The 23,983-nt window shown below is 49.9% G+C and overlaps 1 protein-coding gene across 1 annotated transcript in view; it reads right to left on the minus strand.

The window, feature by feature from the left end:
* Window positions 1–22,463, minus strand: part of LOC144758250 (uncharacterized) — a 90,581-nt gene extending 68,118 nt beyond the window's left edge. Inside the window, exon 1 of the mRNA XM_078646418.1 lies at window positions 21,521–22,463. Within this exon, the coding sequence (XP_078502544.1) occupies window positions 21,521–22,463 (943 nt within the window). The remainder of the gene's footprint in view (window positions 1–21,520) is intronic.
* Window positions 22,464–23,983: the final 1,520 nt, after the last annotated feature.

Here is a 23,983-nt window from a genome sequence, read left to right on the forward strand (position 1 = left end):
CTGTCACTATCACTGCAGTCACACTCACTCTGCAGTCCCTCTCACTGCAGTGACTCTCACTCATGCTGTCACTCTCACTCTGTCACTCATGCTGTCACTCTCACTCTGCTGTCACTCATACTGTCACTCTCACTCTGTCACTCATGCTGTCACTCTCACTCTGCTGTCACTCTCACTCTGCTGTCACTCATGCTGTCACTCTGCAGTCACTCTCACTCTGCTGTCACTCATGCTGTCACTCTCACTGCAGTCACTCTCACTCTGCTGTCACTCATGCTGTCACTCTCACTGCAGTCACTCTCACTGCAGTCACTCTAACTCTGCTGTCACTCTCACTATGCTGTCACTCTCTCTGCTCTCACTCATGCAGTCACTCTCACTTTGCTGTCACTCATGCAGTCACTCTCACTCTGCTGTCACTCTCACTCTGCTGTCACTCATGTGGTCACTCTCACTCTGCTGTCACTCTCACCCTCAGTCACTCATGCTGTCACTCTCACTCTGCTGTCACTCATGCTGTCACTCTCACTCTGCTGTCACTCTCACTCTGCTGCCACTCATGCTGTCACTCACGCTGTCACTCATGCTGTCACTCACTCTGTCACTCATGCTGTCACTCTCACTCTGCTGTCACTCTCACTCTGTCACTCATGCTGTCACTCTCACTCTGCTGTCACTCATGCTGTCACTCACTCTGTCACCCATGCTGTCACTCACTCTGTCACTCATGCTGTCACTCTCACTCTGCAATCACTCATGCTGTCACTCTCACTCTGCTGTCACTCTCGCTCATACTGTCACTCCCACTCTGCTGCCACTCTCACTCTGCTGTCACTCATGCTGTCACTCTTGTTCATGCTGTCACTCTCCCTCTGCTACCACTCTGGCTCTGCTGCCACTCATGCTGTCACTGGGTTACAACATTGTTCTATTAATAAAATAATATTAAATGGAGGCATAAACCGAACAGATAACGAAAAAAGATGTTTTGCCTTGTGTTATCTTTAGACACAGGCGTCAACACGCCAAAAGACGCAGATTTTCCTGCCTTCTGAACTCCCCCAGAGATAGTTAAGGGTAAACTGACAACCGGTTGACTGAACAGCCTGTGTTGAAACCTTTCAAGTATGAAAGGCATCAGCCTGTCAGGGACATTAGCTAACCCTACATCTGCAACGTGGTTCGACATATAGAGATAAAAATAGCACAGCCTCACACACACACAATCACATTAGAATCTTTTACCCAAATAATGGTACTGCTAGGAAACAAAGGCTGGCATGGGCTGGGCTATGGACATTGACCATAGAGCTCAATGAGAAATGTTGAACTCTTTTGGCGCACCTAAACACATGCGTAAAACACAATAAAATGCTTGCGTAGGAAGGACCAAACACATTTTACTTTCATATTAAACAGCAAAAACATTATATCACTAAATAAAACGATTACCAAATCTAACCATACTCAACCAAAACAGGTCGATGGAAATGCCAGAAACATACACAAAGGGCACCCAGACTAAGAAAGAACTATGAAACCCTCGTAGCAATATTTAATGATAGATATTTTCAAAGTGATTAAACACCACGACGACGTCTCCTCGCAGTGCCACGGTCACAGGAAGCCGGGGCTAGGGGTGAAATGTGGCCTGCTGTGGGATAACGGTTAGCCTAATGCCTGCTTTGGGATTACAGTCTTGCAAAATAATTGGAGCTTTCGACAGCACACACACAACTTGTTCCCTCGTAACAAGGCCGCATCCCGCTGCTTAGGTAAACATAATAACCAGCCATTTCCCATTTGCTCACAAGGAAAGTACGAGAGAGAATACCAGTCAGTGCTTTATAAAAACTGGAGATGAAGATATATTTTAGTTTCTGTTCAGAAAATCGGGTCTGGGTACATTTTAGAGAACTAAATGCATTTAAGTATATTGAAGTTGCGAAAATTGCGCTCGCTTTGGTAGACGGGCAACATCACTCTATATCAGATAAAAAGAGGATGTGTATGAAATAAGAAAATAACCTGTTTAGCCGAGCTGTGCCCACATCCAAGCTGGATCAATGCTGAAAGAGAATTTCTGCCCCACACACTGAATCTCCCGCGACATCCGTGCCAATGAGCCCCTGACTGGAAGCTGGTTATGTTGGCGCTCATTTTTATGTAGCATAACATGAGACCGATGAAAGGGAGTTCCTAAACACCGTCGTTTTTTAATGTAACTAGCGCCGAAATGGTTAAAGTGGGTCAAGCTGTGGCGGCATTCTCCTCAGAGCAGGCTGTCGCCGCCACACGTGATTAATCAGGCGGCACATTAATGAGCGCGCGGGAGGCAGGGGGGCTGCAGGAAAAGGTTAACAGGCTGCTTAATGAACTTCTTAACTCATTTGCGCTGCGAGCAGAGAGGGAACCGTGGAGCAATCAAAGCGACTCAACCCGAGCCCTGGGTGCACGCGTGGTGGGGCTGTCCGTCAAACGTTCCGTGGCCGGGCGCCCACGCAGGGTAACTCCGGCTAAGCAAGCACAAGCAACGAAGAACGGCAACCTTTGCCGCGAGGTAAGTCTCGCGCAATTTCAATGGAGGGAGTTCAATGCGGCTTCGAACAGGTCCAGTTGCGGAATGTGTGTGTGTGTGCATTGCCCACGATATGTCAAACGGGAAACAAGGCATTGCCAAATGATAAAGCGGAACACGCATTGTGATGACGGAAAGAAAGTGCCGGTCCTCAACCCACAGCTCAAACGAAGCACCGAGTCACAGACGTCGGGATTCTGGACTCCAGTCTCAGAGAGGGGGGTGCAGCCTCAGCTGATGCCCGGCCCCATAGGACTGAGTCTCCGACCCCTCCCGCCTCAGCACACAGCGCATGTTTCTCTTTCCCGAGAAACAAAATTCAAAACGCTGTAGTTTTGTTTTCAGAGCCGGGCCCTCCTGGTTAGTTGAGGTCACTGTGCAGGCAGAAAAAAAAAATGCTTGTGAGTGGTGTTCACGCGCGCCACTGCGAGCATATGTCTTCAATTACCGCGACCCTGACGGCCGTAATATTTAAAGATATATGGCCTGTTGTGCGCATAACAGACACCTATAGGCCATGGGCGGAGCTACTCGACCGCCCATGGCCTATTGCGTGTTCTGTTTTAAAAACACACGCACGCGAAGGCCAATGAAAATGGACCTAGGAAACAACATGCACGAGCTGCTTGGAATTCCTAGGTCCATTTTCAAAACGCCGAGAAAAGGACTCTCGCTGCGCAACACTGCTGCGCAGTGTACGCTAGGCTAAAGACCTACAATGCAAAGGCAATATCCTGTTAAGCAGGAAGCTAAAAAACAGGTCAGGGAGATTCTAAATATACTGGAATATGGTGATTGAAACATGCACCTCATCTATGAATAATCCTTTGTTTCCTGTCTCCAAACCAGATATTTCATATCATCTAGTTTTGGACTACAGACACTTAAACTCTTGTTGCAAAACATTTGCAGTACAAAATGCACACAGTGCAGCACTGATGAATAACATTGTGCGGAAAAAATATAAAACGACATTAGATATTTCAAATGGTTTCTTCTGTCAAAACATTGCACCTAAAAGCAGGCATTTGACCGCTTTCTCAATTATGGGGACACAGCGTCAATTTTGCCATCTCCCCCAGGGATTCAAGAACCTACCATTGGGATTCATGGTGGAAGGGGTGGCGGGCACCCCAGACCATATGGAAAGGGGGGACCACTCGGTCACTCCGCACCTATGGCTGGGTGCCCCGCCCGCCCGAGAACCCCGTGCAGGCGTGGGGCGTGCCCCGGCTGGTATATCCAGAGTGATGTAGCCGGAACACGCCCCCGCCGCATGAGGGTTTGTCCTAGAATTTCCCGCCCGGAAGTCCGTGCACTTAGGGCGGGAGGGAATACCGCCCCGCCTCCTGAAAGAGGATAAAAGGCTCAGGATCGAAGAAGTCGTCCTCTTGTTCCCGCGCTCTGAAGGTTGCACCACTCGTCGCTCGTGAGCCCTCAAGGGAACAAGCAGCAATTTTTGAACGTGGTAATTGTTGTTTTTCTGTTTCAGTGGTCCAGGCGTGCTCAAGGGCTCAAGGAGAAAGTAGCGAGAGCAGATCAGCGGTTATGCCTGGGAAGAAGACTGGAAAGAACTCTGAGATGGAACGGATGCTTTGTACACTGGTGACCCACGTGTCGGCGATGGACAGGAAATTCGTAAAAATGGACGAGTGGATCGCACCTTGGCGGCGCTTCAGAAAAAGGTGGAAGCGCAGGGCGGGCCAGCAGGGAAACGTAAGAGGATAGAGGGGTCGGATTCGCCGAGCGACACTCCGGGGGCAGCTAAGCGTAAGTTGAGGGAAAAGAAAGCGATCCCTAGCGAGGCCCCGGTCCTGGTGGAGGTCCCGCCCGTCCCGGTGTCCCCGGCGGCCGACCCAGTGGCCACCCCGGTAGGGGGATTACCAATACCGGTGATAGTCGCACCAATCAATGAGGAACAGATGCCCCCTGAGCTAGCGGTGCACTTGGCAGCAGTGTTACCGTGGTTGAAGAAGGGTACGGGGGAGGCCGGGGCTGGGGGAGATCCGGCTACGGAGGCGAGGAGCTCAGACGGGCAAGATGCTCTGTGGCCGGGAAGGTGCCTTCTACTCCCTTACAGGTGACGAGCCCCGCTGCAGGAGAAAGTCAGGACAAGACAACAGACAAGCCCGGAGTACCGGCGGAGGATGGTAAGAGATCGCTCCCAATGATGGGGGAGGGTGCTATACCGTCAAGGCGGGAAAGCCTGGCACAACATGTGCCGATGGCTGCAAAGGAGATGGTGTGGGCCGACAAATACATTAATATGTTTTCATTGTTGACCGACAATAGAGAATTTGAGTATGCCAAGACCCAGAAGGATTTCTTACACCCGAGCGAATGGAGGGCCAAAATGGCGGAATTCAGGGTGGAGGAGTCCGTGACGAATTGGATCAGGGCCTTTAATGTGTTCGGGGCAATAATACATGAGCGCGCACCGGAACTGATGGGAGCCCTGAACTGCTACCAGAGCAGGATCGTGGGCTACTACGAGAAGTACGGGGGGACGCATGGAAAGGGTATGATGTGTCCTTTAGAAAAGCAAAAGAGTTTAATGAATGTTTGACTTGGGATTGTTTAGACACTGTATCTTGGCATGGGCAGTTCGCGCCAGGCCCGGCGATAGCCACGGGGTCGAGCATGAATGGTTTCAAGGCGGTTCCACAGAGGCAGCCGCAGCCCTTTCGGCCAACCCATGGGGGTGACTCGCAGTCGAGACCGGGTGGGAATGGAGGTAAGCGAAAGGTATGTTGGGGTTTCAACAAAGGCACATGTAGAAGGCCGCAGGGAACATGCAGGTTCAGGCATGCCTGCGCAATTTGTGGCAACACCTCCCACCCTGAAATTATCTGCCGATCCAAGGGCAACGCTTCCGGAGGAAAAGGGGGTAATCAACAGGAGTGACATGGGGGCACGAAGCACTTCACAGTCACCGATAGCAATTCTGGCAATGACCCCCTGGCTAAGTAAATACCCTGATCGGGCGTCCGCCGGGATCCTGCGGGAAGGCTTCACAAAGGGCTTCAGGATCCCAGCGGGTGACTTCCGGGGCTCCCCATTGTGTAGGAACCAAGCATCTGTTACGCACAACCTGACTGTGGGCGCTGCGAAGATAGCAAAGGAGTTTCGCTTAGGGCGGGTTGCGGGACCGTTCGAAGTGGTACCGACGGCCAATTTTGTGTGTTCCCCGTTGGGGGTTGTGCCCAAGAGGGAGTTCAGACTCATACATAATCTGTCTGCACCAAGAGGGGCTTCTTTGAATGAGGCAATTGATCCGGGTGTATGCAGTGTGAGGTATGCATCATTCGATGACGCAGTGGCCATGTTAAATGACCTGGGTTCGGAGGCATTGCTAGCAAAATCAGACATTGAATCTGCATTTAGGCTACTGCCGGTTCATCCCGAAGATCAGCATTTGTTGGGGTTTGCCTTCCAGGGAAGATATTACATGGACATGTGCATGCCGATGGGTTGTTCAATTTCCTGTGCTTATTTTGAAATGTTTAGCTCGTTTTTGGAATGGGCATTCTCAAGGGCCTCAGGGCATCAACATGTAATGCATTATCTGGATGATTTCCTGTTTCTCGGCCCAGCTGGCTCTCGGGACTGTGCAAGGGCATTGCAGGAATTTTGCGTGCTCATGCGGGGTTTCGGAGCGCCGTTGGCGCCAGGTAAGACGGTGGGGCCGACTACCTCCCTGGAGTTTCTGGGCATCGAACTAGACTCTGTGGAGGGCTGTTTCCGGTTGCCGTTGGACAAGGTCGCCAAATTCAGGGCCTCCTTGCAACAATGTCTTGGGAGCAGTAAGGTGACACTGCACCAGTTACAACAAACAGTCGGGCAGCTGAATTTTGCGCTGCGGGTGATGCCGATGGCCCGCCCTTTCTCACGGTCCATTGCACAGGCCATGGTGGGCCTCAAGGAAGGCCACCATCGAACGAGGCTGTCGGCCGAGGTTCGCCAGGACAAGCTCATTTGGCTGGCATTCCTGGTGGATTTCAATGGCCGGGTAGTCTGGAGCAAGGCACCGGCCTCATCAGCAGAGCTGGGGCTTTGGACAGACTCGGCGGGCAGTGTGGGCTTTGGCGCCATACTTGGAAATCGCTGGTCGGCCCAGAGATGGCCGGCATGGTGGGCAACAAGCGGCCTGACGAGCAACATTGGGTTCCTGGAGTTGTTCCCGATCTGGGTGGCATTACTGGCATGGCCAGAAGAACTCAGGAATAGCTTGGTGGTATTCTGGTCTGATAACATGACAGTGGTTGAATGCATTAATCAACAGGCAGCACGCTGCAAATGGATATTGCGATTGCTAAAAGAAATTGTGTTACAGTGCTTAAAATTGAATGTGCAATTCAGGGCAAAACATGTGCCGGGGGTACTGAATAATGCGGCGGATGCGCTCTCTCGTTTCAAAATGCAGGCATTCAGAGAGTGTCTACCAGCAGCGGAGCTAGCGGCAGTGCCATTTCCCGAGGCATTGTGGCGAATCGGCGCGCCGGATTACAAGACCTCGTGGCAGCCAGTCTAGGGCTCAAGACAAGGAAAGCTTACGAAGGGGCGTTCCGTGCGTACTGCACCTTTTTGGGCCCCACAAGGGAGCAGGAATGGGGTCAGGAGGATGCCTTCGCCCATTTCTTGGCGGCTCTTCATAAGGAAGGCCGGTCAGCGGCAACCGCCAGTCGGTATAAGGCCGCCGTATAATTTATAGCACAGCTCCGAGGGATGGGGGATCCCACAGACTCCTTCATGGTCAGGAAGGCGCTGCGCGGGTGGCGGCGCGTAGAGGGACGCAAGAAGGACACTAGGCATCCGATAGGTTTTGACAGGTTAACCATCTTGCTGGCTGCCCTGGAGGCGACATGCTCCTCACCTAGTGAAGTTGGCCTGTTCCGAGCAGCATTTGCGCTGGCTTTCTATGGTGCCATGCGAATAGGTGAACTGGTGGCGGCCAACAAAAAGGATACCGAAGGGGGCTTGCGGAGGGAGCATGTCCAAGTGAGGGGGGATTCCCTGCTCATCACGATTGCCAGGTCTAAAACCGACCAAGAGGCACAAGGGAGTAGCATTGTGTTGCAGCGTGCTCCTGGTAGTCCTTGCTGTCCGGTAGCGCATGTAGAGGCGTACTTACGGCAAAGGGGGGCGACATGGGGGGGGGGCCTTGCTGCGGCATATGGATGGCACCCTGTTAACAAAGTTTCAGTTCCAAAAAGTGCTAGCAATGACGATTGCAGAGGCGGGCTTGAACCCGAGGGATTTTGGGACTCATTCTTTCAGAATTGGAGCCACTACTGAAGCAACGGCCAGGGGTCTGCAGGCAGACAAGGTTAAACAGTTGGGGAGATGGTCTTCGGACTGCTTTAAACGGTACGTGCGGTTGCATATGTTGTGATTTATTAAGGATGTGCACTCACGTTGTTTCTCTTCTGTTTGGATTACAGTTTCACGAGCCTGTGACGCAGGGCGGGAACTGGGATCGACCCAGTGTCAGCTATCCAGCACGTCCGAAGAGAGGAAGGGACTACGTGTGGTCTGGGTCGTGGGCCACTCATACGTGAGACGGGCCGCGGACGTATTCAGAGCAGGTGATGCGATCCACACATCTGAGGAATACGGTTTTCGGGTGTCCTTTTATGGACGGGGCGGTTTGGGCATTGACCAACTGCAAGGTTTTGTGAAGGAACTGTTAGGTCGGCACAGGTCACCGCCATCAGTAGTCATAGTGCACATTGGGGGCAATGACTTGGTGAGATTGGGCAGACGGGCCTTAATCGAGCAGATATTGATAACAGTTAATTGGTTAGCAAGGACCTTCCCAGATTGCACATTAGCCTGGTCGCACATGGTGCCGAGGAAGGTATGGAGGGGGGGCGGTCCACAACAGCGTTGAACCATTCGGTAAAGAGGGTCAACAATAAGATTGAGAGGTTGTTTCGGTCCGCCCACCTTCATAGTATACCTCACGGGTGCATCTGGGGGGATCACTGTTACTCTCGTGATGGCGTACACCTGTCCAAGGCAGGGAACGACGTTTGGATTGGGGATCTCCTAGCATGGCTAGTGGGATTGAGGAGATATAACCTATAGGACTTTTGTGGGGGGGCCAGATCGTCGGTCAACTATCTGGCCCGTGGCGGTAAGGTCATGATCGGTGAGCAATTTTCAAGGTCCCTAGTGGGGGCGCCACCCAGTACAGATGGGAGCGCCCAGGGGGAGGCGGCCATTGGCCCCTCCCATGGGGGGGCGACGCCCAATACGTATGGGATCGCCCAGGGGGAGACGGCCATTGGCCCCTCCCAGGGGGAGACGGCTATAAGCCCCTCCCAGGAATTTCCCGGGGGCCGGATAGCCGCTGCGGCGGAAGAGAGTGCAGGGAAAGGGGGGGAGTCTACGCTGTCCTTCTTACGGTTACCCCGCACGGGATCTCGGACGACCTTAAGATGGCGCCGAGTGGAAAAGGGGCCCCCAGGCAACGGAAATTACGGTTGGCTACGAGGGTACAGCCCTCTGCGCAGGCACCACTACGAGAGGGCGGATTTGGTGATAGGGATCTGACACCGGTTAAGACCTTGCCGTTGGCCCTTAACGATAGGATGTACAAAATTCGTATACAATGCACGATGCCATGATGTTAGACTCGGCTAGGAAATCTTTGTATTAGAGATTTGTTAAGGTTAGCCTCAATACCTGTCTTCATCAAGTGTAATGGAAGTTGAATTTTGTACATAAAAATGAAACGTTTTATTTAAAGTTTTAAATTTTGTTTCATATTTTAATAAATACGGCCGGGGGAGTCGTGAGGCTTCCCTGCCTTCCAAAAGCTCAAACTGTGTCTGTCTCCTACCATTGGGATTCATGGTGGAAGGGGTGGCGGGCATCCCAGACCATATACTCCAGGGTTATTTTCAGCCAGAGTAACAGAGTTACTACAAATGTACGATGATGAAGCATTATCGTATGTCGATGATATCTATCTTACAGAAGATGACCTGGACGTACACTTGAAAAGAGTGAACACCATAATACTAGGGTTCGCTTCTGAAGGGAACAAATTCAATTTTAAGAAATTACGATTTGCCCACCACAACGTCCTATTCTTAGGATATGAACTTTCAAGTGAAGGCAAAAGCCTGGCAGCAAACTTTCTAGAGAAATGTGCGCTGCTCCAACCTCCGAAAACATTGAAAAACTTACAGTCAATTTGAGGTTTCGTGAATTTTGGAAGAACTTATGTTCTAAATTACGCAGAAAGGGTTAAACCTCTCTACGAACTGATCAAACCTGATTTCAAACCAACTAAGTGGACTCAAAAACACACAGAAATTTTGGGCTCAGTACAAACAGATATGTTAGCAAAAACACAATTACAGACACGCGAAAACGTGCGCAACCTTGTGATCCGGATCATCCCAGGGAGATGCGGATTCACGTACCTAACTTCTACAAAAAAAATTCTGACAGCGGTTCAAACTGCAGTAGCAAAGGAGAGAGCCCTAGCACAGGGTAAACGCATAATGATCGTCACACCTGTACCTGCTTTAGAAGCAGTGACGAAAGCGAGCATTCCAAATGCAAAAGCTTTACATCCGAGATGGATACAATGGGTTAATTCTCTTGCTGCAACAGACGTTGAATACGTGTTTGACCCCTACTTGAAAACACAAGAATTCCTACAATACGAACACCAATGTCCTCTGCCAACTGAAATTCTGCCTCAAGAACATTACGGAAGTATAATCTATACAGACGGTTCAGCATAACCCACAATTGGGGGTAAACAAGCCTAAAGTGCTGCGTGCGCGATTGTTAAAGGTCGCTGGCGTGAAGGTAAATTTAGACCGATGGTCACTAAAACTCAATCACTCGGAGACTGTACGGCTCAGCGAGCTGAACTACAGGCTTTCAAGATGGCGCTTAAAAATACCCATAGCGAATTCCCCACACTCATAGTGTGCGATTCGTATAACTGCGTCAGGAATTAGAATGAATATCTGCAGACCTGGGTCCAAAATGGTTTAAAAAATACAAAACGTGGCACAATCAAGCATAAAGAGCTTTGGGAACAAGTAGTTCTATCACAGAAAGAACTACAAAAGACTCACGTGATTCATACACTGAATCATAAGCGTGATGGGGTTCACGTTGCAGGGAATTTATTGACTGATGACCGTCCTGTCCTGCACAGAATCGTCCGCTCCCCGCAATTCCTCCTGGTATCGTAGCGCTTTTCTCCACGCTGCCTGGGCTTTGCTTACATCATTTAGCTCATTTAGCTTCACATTGCATCTAGCCTCATTTCATAGCGCCGCACTGTGCATAGTGTCTAGACGCTACTTGTGATCTTTAACTTCTTGTAATCTCGCCGCATTGTGCCTGTGATTAGACGCTTCCTGCGCAGTGTCTGCATTTAATTTTGCCTCATTTTATTAGCGCTGCACTCTGCTTTAACGCGCTGTTACTATAGCGCTGCTGTGTGCTTGTATTATTGTGCTCACTGCTCCTGACCACTGTTGTTTACGGCTGCTGCCATTTTGTTGTTTGTGTAGTCCCAGCCCATTCCTCCAATCACGCTCCCGCCTCCCTGCTGACCCTCCCTCGCCCCGTCCCCTCCACTATCCATATATGACAGATGCTTTTGCGCGCAGCGTTCACGCGCAGCGATCGCGCCCCATGCGCGCCGAAGGTGCGCCAAAGGTAAGCCCGTCTACGCCCGTCCGCGCCAAGCCCGCGCCCAGCGCCAGACCTCCTGGCCCCCGTCCCACCCACCCCACCCGCATTACATACACCGCCTCCACCCTCCTAGCCCTTAACCCCGGCCGACTCCCCAACTGCGCCCAAGCCGCCCCCGGACACACCCATGGACCCTTCACATGCAACTCCTGCAAGTATGACGACACCAAGACCAACTCCTCATCCACTAACACCAAACAGAGACCTGACACCAACCACCTGAAGTGCATCCTGCTCAACACCCGCTCGGTCCACAGACACGCCATCGACCTCTGGAATCTACTAGACACCATCTCTCCGGACGTCGCATTCCTAACTGAAACATGGATGAACGCCTCCTCAGCCCCAGACATCACCATTGCCATCCCGGAAGGCTACAAGATCATCCGAAAAGACCGCAACAAGCAAACAGGAGGAGGCATCGCTATCGTCCACAAGAATTCAATCCGCATCTCAACCAGCTCCGACGTCAACCTCGCTAGCGCCGAACACCTTCACTTCCAGATCCACACCGACCCCAAGACCACACTCAGAGGCACCCTCCTCTACAGGCCACCAGGACCACGTACACAATTCAGTGAAGACATCTCTGACTTCATCACCCCACACGCCCTCCCCTCCGAGGACTACATTCTATTGGGAGACCTCAATTTTCACCTGGAAAAAAGCAACGACAGCAACACCACCGCCCTTCTGGACAATTTCGCCAACCTCGGACTCAAACAACTTGTTAATACCCCCACTCACTACGCAGGTCATACACTCGACGCAGGTCATACACTCGACGCTATCTTCACCTCCAGCAAACATATCTCCTTCAGCCACACCACAGCTCTCCCTTGGACGGACCACAGCTGCGTTCACTTCATCTACAATAAGATCGCAACCCACAACCATCCTCAACCTACTCTGCGAAGAAACTGGAACAAAATCACCATCGACCAGATCTCCTCATCGCTTCTTCAAAACCCCCCTGCCCACTCTTCGAACCCCAACCAAGCAGCCATTAACCTCACCCAATGGCTAACCAACTGCGCCGACAACCTAGCACCCCTGAAAAAACGTCAAATCAAACTAGGCAACAAAAACGCCCCCTGGTTCAACGATGATCTTAAGAAATCCAAGAAACTCTGTCGCTCCCTTGAGAAGGCCTGGAAAAAAGACCCTAACACCAGCACCAGGGACGCCTTCAAAAACGCCACCCGCCTACATCACCAACTGATCCGGATTGCCAAGAAAGCCGCATTCAAAGACCGACTAGACAACAACGCCCACAACAGCAAAGAACTATTCAACATCGTCAAAGAGTTTACTAACCCCGCTGCCAACTCCAACGACATCACTCCCTCTCAAACACTTTGCGACTCCCTAGCTTCGTTCTTCCACAACAAAATCGCAGACATCCACAACAGCTTCGACAACCAACCCGGAGACCAACCCACCCAACGTTCTGCCGCACCTTCACCCCCCTTGAACATCCTTAATGAATGGAACCCAATCTCCACTGAGGACACCATCCGCCTGATGAACTCCATCCACTCAGGATCCCCCACAGACCCATGTCCTCACCACATCTTCAACAAAGCAGACTCCATCATAGCACCCTATCTCCAAGACGTCATCAATTGCTCCTTCAAATCCGCCACCTTCCCGGAAAGCTGGAAACACGCCGAACTCAGCGCCCTCCTGAAAAAATCCACAGCTGATCCCACCGAACTCAAAAACTACCGCCCCATTTCGCTCCTACCATTCCCGGCCAAAGTCATCGAGAAAGCAGTCAACAACCAGCTTGCCGCCTTCCTCGAAGCCAACAAATCCCTCGACTCATCACAGTCCGGCTTCCGAGCCAAACACAGCACTGAGACCGCCCTCATCGCAGCAACAGATGACATTCGAACACTACTGGACAATGGAGACACAGTCGCCCTCATCCTCCTTGACCTCTCCGCTACCTTCGACACAGTCTGCCACAGCACCCTTTTACAACGCCTCAACAACATCGGAATCCAAGGAAAAGCACTGGACTGGATCACCTCGTTCCTTGCCGGAAGAACTCAGCGAGTCCACCTTCCACCGTTCAAGTCGGAGGCCACCGAAGTCATCTGCGGCGTGCCACAAGGCTCTTCACTCAGCCCCATCCTCTTCAACGTATACATGAGCCCCCTCGCGACCATCGCACGCCAACGCAACCTCAACATCATCTCCTACGCTGATGACACTCAGTTGATCCTCTCCCTCACCAAAGACCCAAACACCGCTAAAACCAACCTTCATGAAGGAATGAAAGAAGTAGCCGAATGGATGAAGCACAGCCGTCTTAAACTGAACTCAGACAAAACAGAAGTCCTCATCTTAGGTACTTCCCCTTCCGCCTGGGACGATTCTTGGTGGCCAGCTGCCCTAGGAAAAGCACCCATTCCAACGGACCACGCACGGAACCTGGGCGTCATCCTGGACTCCTCTCTCTCGATGTCCAGACAAGTCAACGCAGTTTCCTCATCTTGCTTCAACATCCTCCGCATGCTCAAAAAAACATTTCACTGGATCCCCACCGAAACTAGAAAAACGGTCACCCACGCACTAGTTACAAGCCGCCTGGACTACGGAAACACCCTATACGCCGGTACCACCGCTAAACTTCAGAGAAAACTCCAACGCATCCAAAACGCATCAGCCAGACTCATACTAGACATCCCGCGTAAAGACCACATTTCCGGTCACCTAAAAGACCTCCACTGGCTCCCTGTCAATAAGAGGATAACGTTCCGCCTCCTTACCCACGCACACAAAGCCCTATACGAACTTGGACCAGAATGCCTCAACACGCGACTATCCTTCTACTCCCCCTCCCGCCAGCTACGTTCCTCCAACCAAGCCCTCGCTGCGGTTCCACGCATCAACAAATCCACCATGGGGGGAAGATCCTTCTCCTACCTAGCGGCTAAAACATGGAACTCCCTTCCCATGCACCTCCGCCTCACTCAAAACCACCCAGCCTTCAGAAAGCAGCTTAAAACCTGGATTTTCGACCAATAATTCCCCACCCTTCCTCAAGCGCCTTGAGACCCTCTGGGTATGTAGCGCGCTATATACATTTTTTGACTTGACTTGACTTGACTGATGAAGCCGCGAAGGCAGCTGTGCAAACGGCTTCCGTAGCTACAGTCAATCGTTCTAAAACAACGATAGACGGTGAAACAATGCTAGCAGTGAATGCCTCAATGAAAGGCAATTATGTGGCGTGACCACTAAATTATCCACTCGGACATACATACATAATTTTGCTCGAATCCCTGGAGTGGGGGACAGAGTAATTCCAAACAGGAACCGGAGAGCTGTGTTGGTTCTCAAAGCACATATGGGAGAGGGTCTGACACATCAGGGATCTTAAAATCTCTAATAGAGTTAGAAGAGGTGTACTGGTGGCCAGGAATGAGCGTCGAAGTATACGAATTTGGAATTAATTGCGATGTCTGTTACAGAGATCATAGCTTTGAAAAACACCAAGAATCTGACTACAGTGTAGCCAGCCCAGCACAGACACCACTGTTAGACAGCATTAGACTTTCCACACGCAGACGTCACCATGGACGAATGCGGTCCCACAACTATTAGGACAAGATTCATTTGGATGTGGCCTCAGCGCTCGGCTGACGTTCGAACTGCGGCAATCGGCACGCTACATTCTGACCAGGGTCCTGCGTTTAGCTCTCGGGCTTACAAGGAGGCCATGGTCAGCTTGGGCGTTGCATTGCGGTACTCAAGTCCATTCCATCCTGAGGGAAATGCGGTAGTGGGAAGAAAAAAACGTGACATAAAGCAATCTATAAGAGCTAGGGTATTAGGCTCGGGTGATGGGTGGGCCAAACATCTAATAAGTGTCCAACGTAGTCTTAACAATCTGCCAAGAAATTCTCTGGGTGGAATCACTCCATATGAATTACTGTTTGGTACTAGAATGATAATCGAAGACCTCGATTGTCAAACTTCTGTGGTGGAACAAAAATTCTTTGATGTCAAAGATCGTTTGGTTGTTTTACAGGACTTAAATGAAACAAAAAGAAGTCTGAGTAACACAACACAAAAGCCAACAACCACTGAAGAAAAACCACCTGTCCCAGCAAGGCCTGTCTGGATTCCAAAGATTGGGGATCTAGTCAGGGAAAAGATCGCGGTGAAGAAGGAATTTGGGCCTTCATACAGAAGACAAAGAAAAAAGAAAAAGTGCCTAAAGCAGTTGATAATATGGGACCATTGCAAGGATACAAGTAACGGGACGGTGCTCCGTGAAAGGGAACAATATATGAAAAGGAGGGACAAGTAGGAAATATTAGCCATTGGGAAGCAAGGCTGTTTAAAGGAGATTCGAAGAAACAAATAAAAAGCAATGGGTGGGCAGTAAGCCCACAAAGTTAAGCGCTGCTGGGACAAGACCTAAAAAAAAGTACTGGGATAATGTTTCAGAATATATCAGAATTAGTACAAATGAAGCACATTTGTTTTGTATTACTGAAGTGTGGAGAAAAATATTTGAATATGATTGAAATACATTAAAACACTAGGGGATGACATTTGCAAACATGATCATTTATGCGCAATACAACCATATTTCAGTGTAAATGATCATTTTAATTGAAAATGTGTTGTTTGTAATGGCAGTGCGCTACCACACCAAGTATACTCCACACTACGCCACTCGACACCACTCCACTCCACTCCAATCTATGCCACTCACCCCATGAAACAACACTCCACTCCACACCACTTACCCAATCCATCCCGCTCCAATGCACCCCACCTGCGGGACATCATCAACACCTCCTTCGACATCGCCACCTTCCCGGAGAGCTGGAAGCACGCCGAACTCAGCGCTCTACTTAAGAAACCATCAGCCGACCCCACCGACCTCAAGAACTACCGCCCCATCTCGCTGCTCCTGCTTCCGGCAAAAGTCATCGAGAAGACCGCCAACAAGCAACTGGCCGCCTTCCTCGAGACAAACGGTTCCCTCGACTTCTCGCAGTCTGGCTTCCGGGCCAACCACAGCACCGAGACCGCCCTGATCGCAGCTAACGATGACATCCGAGCCCTGCTTGACAACGGAGAAACAGCGGCCCTCATCCTACTGGACCTCTCCGCGGCCTTCGACACTGTCTGCCACCGTACCCTAGTACAGCGCCTCAGCAACGTCGGAATCCAGGAGAAGGCACTGGAGTGGATCATCTCCTTCCTCGCCGGAAGGACACAGAGAGTCCGCCTCCCCCCGTTCAGATCGGAGACCACCGAAGTCATCTGCGGCGTACCACAAGGATCATCGCTCAGCCCCACGCTGTTCAACATCTACATGAGCCCCCTCGCAGCCGTCGCACGCCAGCACAACCTCAACATCATCTCCTACGCCGACGACACCCAGCTGATCCTCTCCCTCACCAACGACCCCGCCACCGCCAGAGCCAACCTGCACGAAGGGATGACAGACGTAGCCAAATGGATGTCGAACAGCCGCCTGAAACTGAACTCGGACAAGACTGAAGTCCTCATCCTGGGATCCCCACCATCCGCCTGGGACGACTCCTGGTGGCCCCCCGCCCTGGGCAGCGCACCCAAACCAACAGACCACGCACGCAACCTGGGCTTCATCCTGGACTCCTCCCTCTCCATGACCAGACAAGTCAATGCCGTCTCCTCGTCGTGCTTCAACATCCTGCGCATGCTACGTAAGATCTTCCGATGGATCCCCACCGAGACCAGGAAGACGGTCACCCAGGCCCTCGTCACCAGCCGTCTGGACTACGGCAACTCCCTCTACGCCGGAACCACCGCCAAACTCCAGAAGAGACTCCAGCGGATCCAGAACACCTCAGCACGACTCATCCTGGACATCCCCCGCCGCAGCCACATTTCCGGACACCTGAGAGACCTGCACTGGCTCCCGATCAACAAGAGAATCACCTTCCGGCTCCTCACCCACGTACACAAAGCCCTACACAACCAAGGCCCAGGATACCTCAACAGCCGCCTCAACTTCTACGCTCCCAAACGCCAGCTTCGATCGACCGGCCACGCCCTCGCCGCCGTCCCCCGCATCCGAAGAGCCACCACAGGAGGAAGGTCCTTCTCCTACCTGGCCGCCAAGACTTGGGACTCCCTTCCGAACCACCTCCGCCTGACCCAAGACCACCTCGCCTTCAGGAAGCAGCTCAAGACCTGGCTGTTCGAGCAGTAGCGGACCCCCCCCCCCCCAGCGCCTTGAGACCCTCCGGGTGAGTAGTGCGCTTTATAAATGCTCTGATTGATTGATTGACCCCATTCCAATCTATCCATTCCCAATTTACCCACCGCAATCTACCCCACTCTAACTCAATCTACACCATCCCGCTCCAACCTACCCCACTCCACCCCAATCTACCGCACTCCACTCAGATTTACCCCACTCTGCTCCAATATAACCCAGTCTACCTCACTCCACTTCTATCTACCCCATCCCACTCCAAACTACCCCACTCCAATCTACCCTACTACACTCAATCTAAGCCAATCAACCCCACCACACTCCAATCTACCCCACTCCACCCCAATCTACCGCACTCCACTCAGATTTACCCCACTCTGCTCCAATATATCCCAGTCTACCCCACTCCACTTCAATTTACCCCAACTCTAATCTACTCCAATCTAACTGACTTCACCCCAATCTACCTCGCTCTACTTCAGTCCAATTTACCCAACTCCATTTCAATTTACCCCACTGCGATCTATCCAACTCATCTTCACTCCTACCACAATCTACCCACTCCAAACTACCACAATCTACCCCACTCCAATCTATCATAATCTAATGCACTCCACTGTAATCTACCCCACTCCACCCAATCTATCCCTCCCCACTTCATCCAATCTACCCCATTCCAAACTACCACAATCTACCCACTCCAAACTACCACAATCTATCCCACTCCAATCTACCATAATCTACTGCACTCCACTGTAATCTACCCCACTCCACCCAAACTATCCCTCTCCATTTCATCAAATTTACCCCACTCCAAACTACCACAATCTACCCACTCCAAACTACCACAATCTACCCCACTACAATCTACCATAATCTACTGCACTCCACTGTAATCTACCCCACTCCACCTAATCTAAACCTCCCCACTTCATCCAATCTACCCCACTCCACCCAATCTATCCCTCTCCACTTCATCCAATCTACCCCACTCCAAACTACCACAATCTACCCACTCCAAACTACCACAATCTACCATACTCTACTGCACTCCACTGTAATCTACGCCACTCCACCTAATCTAAACCTCCCCACTTCATCCAATCCGCCCCACTCCACCCAATCTATCCCTCTCCACTTCATCCAATCTACCCCACTCCAAACTACCACAATCTACCCACTCCAAACTACCACAATCTACCCCACTACAATCTACGATAATCTACTGCACTCCACTGTAATCTACCCCACTCCACCTAATCTAAACCTCCCCACTTCATCCAATCTACCCCACTCCAAACTATCACAATCTACCCACTCCAAACTACCACAATCTACCCCACTACAATCTACCATAATCTACTGCACTCCACTGTAATCTACCCCACTCCACCTAATCTATCCCTCCCACTCCATCCAATCCACCCCACTACAATCCACCCAATCGACCCCATGCCACTCCACCCCAATCTACCCCACAACACTCCACTCCAATCTATCCATTTCCACTCCACCCAAACCTACCTCATTCCAGTCGAATCTAATCCACCCCACCCCAACCCAATCTACCCTACACGACTCTATATAACTCCACTCTAGTCTACTCCAGTCCAATGTACCGCAATCCAAACAACCCCAATATACTGCACTCTAATCTACTCCACTCCAGTCTTCCCCACTCTACTCCAATCTACCTCATTCCACCCCATTCTTTCCCAATCTATCCCACTCCAATCCACTCCACTCCACCTCAATCTACTCCACTTCACCCAAATCTAGCTAAATTCAATCTACCCCATTTGACTCCAATCTACCCCATTGCACTCTACCCCAATTTATCCCCCTTCTATCTACCCCACCCGACCTCGTGCCACTAACTTTTAGCCATGCAGAACAGCTGTCACACTGGGGTACAAAATGGCTAAAACTCGTTGCCAAAGCCAACAGCTTTCAGATAGGAGACACCTATTTGTTTTTTCAGTGTTTTTTTTTTCTCTTCATCATATACACACGCAACAGTTCCCTGGAGCCAACTCCAAGCAGGGCCAGGTGTTCAACGGTGCCTGACCACAGCAGGGGATTCCCTGAAGAGCCTGGTTCCCAGACACTTTCTTGGGGTTCTCGGACCCTTGCAAACTTGTGTATCCCTATTGGACATCAATAGGGTTTCAGACCGAGCAGCAGGTCTCCGAACATCACAAATATCCACCAGGGTACAAGGCAATTACTGTGCCTGCGCAGACACCTGCCTAAGGTTTGCGGACCACAAGGGTCATGATGTGGAATCCAACCTCTGTCTCAAAATCAGCAATTTCTTTCTACATTTTAACATTAGGCAGCCCCTGTGCCAGGGAGAGACAGGATGGCACCACGGCTCTTCATGGCTTCTTTAGTATTTTTACAGGATGCAGGGAACAAGTTTCTTCATCATGTAATGGTTCAAGATGTAGCCAGCCAATCAGGGAGCTTCAGGTCCGCAGACCCAACTTTGGGTTTACGTATCCGAAATGGACGACGGGAGAAAACGCTCCCTCGTCCAATCGGATCCAATATATTTTTACATTTGGGTCCGCGAGTCGAGATGCACGGACCATTCATGGGCTAAAGGTCCAGCTAGCTCTATCTTAAATGACTAGTGGCTTAATTTGAGGACCACAAAAAAACACTGCATGAAACTAGCCATGCCAATCCCAAATAGTTTTGTGCGAATTCATTGAACTGTACCAAAGTTATTATACGTGTATATATATAATTATATTACATGGGATTCTGTAATCCCTGTATAAATGGCAGTCTCTAATTTCTTAATAATCAGGAATTTGTGACGCACCAAGTCAGTGATTATGAAGAAAAGACGTCAGAACTCGGCTTTTATAAGTTATTACAGTCGAGTTCTGTGGGCACAATGCCTGCTGCCAGCACCAGCAGCTGATGTGAAAAGAAGGTCAAGTAACGAAGCATAATTGAAGCAGCTGTTTAAAGCAACAAACAGAACTTTACTTTTATTACTTATGCTGTATGTTACTAGCTTACTATGAGAAGCAGAGGGAATATGTTTATTAGTTTCCTTAGATAAAGGATGGGTGGAATATTTCTGCATGTTTCTACACGTTTCGAGCTACTGCAGCTTTTTTTTCAATGGGCTTTTATTGAACAGTTTCTAACATCTTTTTGGAAGAAATCTCTAACAGTTTTGATGTTTACTTTTGCACAAGAGGTTTTAAGCTCATTCTTCATGTTTGCAAACATGTTAGCTGCTGCATATGTAGGAGCTACGCACCAAGATTTGTGGGAACGGTGATGGTGTGTCCATGTATTATACGGGATAAAGTACCACCTGGTGCATATATTAAGATTATTACAAGTCACCTCAGAGTTCCAAAACCTTTGTGTACCTGTCTATCATGAGGTGGTGTGCACTCCTGGAGAACCCTGCAGGGACAACAACATCCCTGGTCGGCCCTGCTGTTGAGGCCGAATACAGACTAGGATTTTTATATCCGTAACTGGAAACGACTGCGTCTTACCCAATGTAACTGTGCAACTGGAAACACAGTTCCCTCTCTAGGCTACGCTTGTCTGCTAATCTCAATGAACACCACATCACTTGCATCCGACTATTACGTGATTCTGGCCAGTAATTCCTCCCATGAATAACACTATTTCCAGTTCCTCAACCTGGAATGGGGACGATCATGGAACGACAAGAGCTACTGGCCTGTTTGTCTCATGCAGAGTCCCATAACCAGGCATGTTTCTGCACAGGAAGGATGCAGTCCTGTGTGGAAACAGAGGAGGAGATTGCAGGGAAACATCTGCACCCTGTGTACTCGTACTCTGGGGGTCAGTATCGCTCAGTGGGTTCCATCCAAACAATAATCCTCCCCTCAGAGACTTTCTAAAATCTGCCCATACGCATTTTGAAGAGGTTACATGTGTTAGTATGCACTCCGAGAGTCCATTTATAGTGAAACACATACCTGGGGTAGCTTCGAACAGCAATAATGGTGCATTAGGGAATTCCTGCTTCAAGCATAGGTGTTGCTGTAGGCACTGGGTTTGTTGTAACCCCAACTCATCAAAGGACAATAGCCCAGACTCTATGTGTTCGTCTGATGACATCTCTTCAGGTGACATGGGTTGTAGGCTGTGGTTCTCCTGCGGATCTTGGAAATAAAAACACATCAGTTCTTCCTCTAATGGATCATCTGGTCCGTTCCTATCTGGTAGCGCGGGTTGTATACGGTGGTTTGGCTGTGGTTCGTGTCCTTCAGGAAATAGTGGGTGTGGGCAGAGGTTCTGTTGTTGGTCCCAGCTATTAGTAGACAATGGGGATGGTTCTTGCTTCAGGGGCTCATCTGGCTCCCACTCTTCTGGGAACGCCGTCTGTACGCTCTGGTCTTGCTGTAGTGTCTGCCCATCAAATAATTCTGAGTGAAGACACAGGTTTGCCTCCAGTGATCTGCCTGGAGGATCTGTCTGAGGGCACCGGGATAGAGGACAATCCTGCTGTACTCCATTTCTATCTGGAAACCCAGGTTGCAAGCACTGGTCCTGCTGTGGGTGGCGTCGATCAGGCAACATTGGCTGTAGACAAAGGTTTGGCTCCTCTGGACGCACTTGAACATCAGTTGGCGAGGAGAGCGTACAGTCCTGCTTTGGTGCATGCCCATCATAACACACCGGCTGAAGACACAAGCTCGGTTCCCCGGGCCTGTCCAGTTGAGGTGCTGCAGGAGACCGGCTAACAGCACAATCTCTAATACTCGCTGGACAAACCACCTCCAAAGACACTGCACCATTATCTAGGTAACCTTGATCCTTTTCTATCCAGATTTTCTTGATCAGCCCAGCGACTCTAGAAGGTACGTCCTCTACAGTATTCATCAAGTTATCCAGTTTGGCTTCCAACTCCTCCAGCATGGATAGAAGGATAATGTGGGGCAGGTTCTCCGAAAGCGGTTCCAGGTCCTGGTCCCTCTGAGCATCATTTCGGAATCTTGAAGTTGAGATGTCACAAAGAGGATAAGATGGGACTGTGGCTCTTACGGATTCACGTGAACACTGCGCTGTCACTTTCTTTTCTGGAGCCCGTCTTCTGCCCATTCTGGTAAATTGATGTTCAAGTCTCAAGTGCCTGCAGAGGAGAGGAAAAGAGAAAAGACAACATGTTAATACAGGACAGTTAGGTCAAAATACTCCTGATCAGAGAAAATTGCGAATTTCTGAAACCTAAAAAAAATGGAATCATTAAAATTTCACAATACCCGCAACATAGTTCATATATTATGAAAGGCACGGATTTGAAATGTGTTTCCAACATTACGTCTGTTCCTTGGTCTTCTCAAATTGTACACTGTGCAACCACAAAAAGAGAATACTGTAACAGCCTTGCAGCAATGAAAGGTTTATAATACCCTGGCAGACAAAACTGCGCTATCATCCTCACTTGCACTGTACACCTCTCTTTTGCAGTATTCAGGTCAGTGACTGAAGCACACGCCAACATACCAAACCTCCACAGGATCTACAAAACGCTTGTTATGTCATTACACATATAGAGAGCATGTTCAACCTGGGGTTTCTTGGAACTGAATCTGAAATACACTAAAGAGGAGAAAACGAACCATAACGGCGAAGAATCTAGTCTGAATAGGCTTGTGAGCTGTCAGATTTCTGGATGAAAGGAACTTGTACCAAAGCTGCGTCCACCTGATCTGATCTTCTGTAATTTCGGAAAAGACAGTAAATTCAAGTGAGGAGATGTCTGGTTTTGTACGGGCGTATGCATTTCCGCTTCATTTGCAATGAAGTGAGGGGCTAGACCTCTCGACCCTTTAGGGCTGAGACAGAGGGCCTCGGAGTGGATTTGTTATTTCAATATAGGTGTGGTGCGTGCCCACCTCTGAAGATGACGTACTAAACAAGCTGCGTCGCTGTGAATTACTTGTAGTCTATGAATGGTGATATTGGGTATTCTTACATATGCTCGGTTGGCATAATGCGATCTAGATAGGACTGTGGCCACCGCTATTGCTTTTCTTGTCTAAAGTGGGAGGAGTGGGGCTAGTTTCTGAAGCAGTTTCAGTATAAATCTGCATTTAGATCCTACTGCTCCAGCAGCTGGGTCTTGCTAAGATTGCTATCGATTATCACTCAAAGTAATTTTTGTTGGAGAGTAAAGTTGGCTCCAAACGTTGGTCTTATTCTTTCAAATTACATTCTCAGTTTGGTCAATATTCAGTTTTAGCTGATTGAACCTCATCAAGTAATCATCAAATTGCATCATATTTTGAGACTGGAATGGTGAGGCGGACATTCCATTGATAAGAATTATCTGAGAGCTGGGGTAGTTATAAAGCCTGGAACCTCTTGAAGACAGTTCTCTGACCAATAGTTATTGCAGGTTAAGGGAGCAGAGGTATTGACCTATAATTCTTGGT

This window comes from Lissotriton helveticus, chromosome 1_1 (genome assembly GCF_964261635.1).
Source record: "Lissotriton helveticus chromosome 1_1, aLisHel1.1, whole genome shotgun sequence".
Taxonomy (NCBI): Eukaryota; Metazoa; Chordata; class Amphibia; order Caudata; family Salamandridae; genus Lissotriton; species Lissotriton helveticus.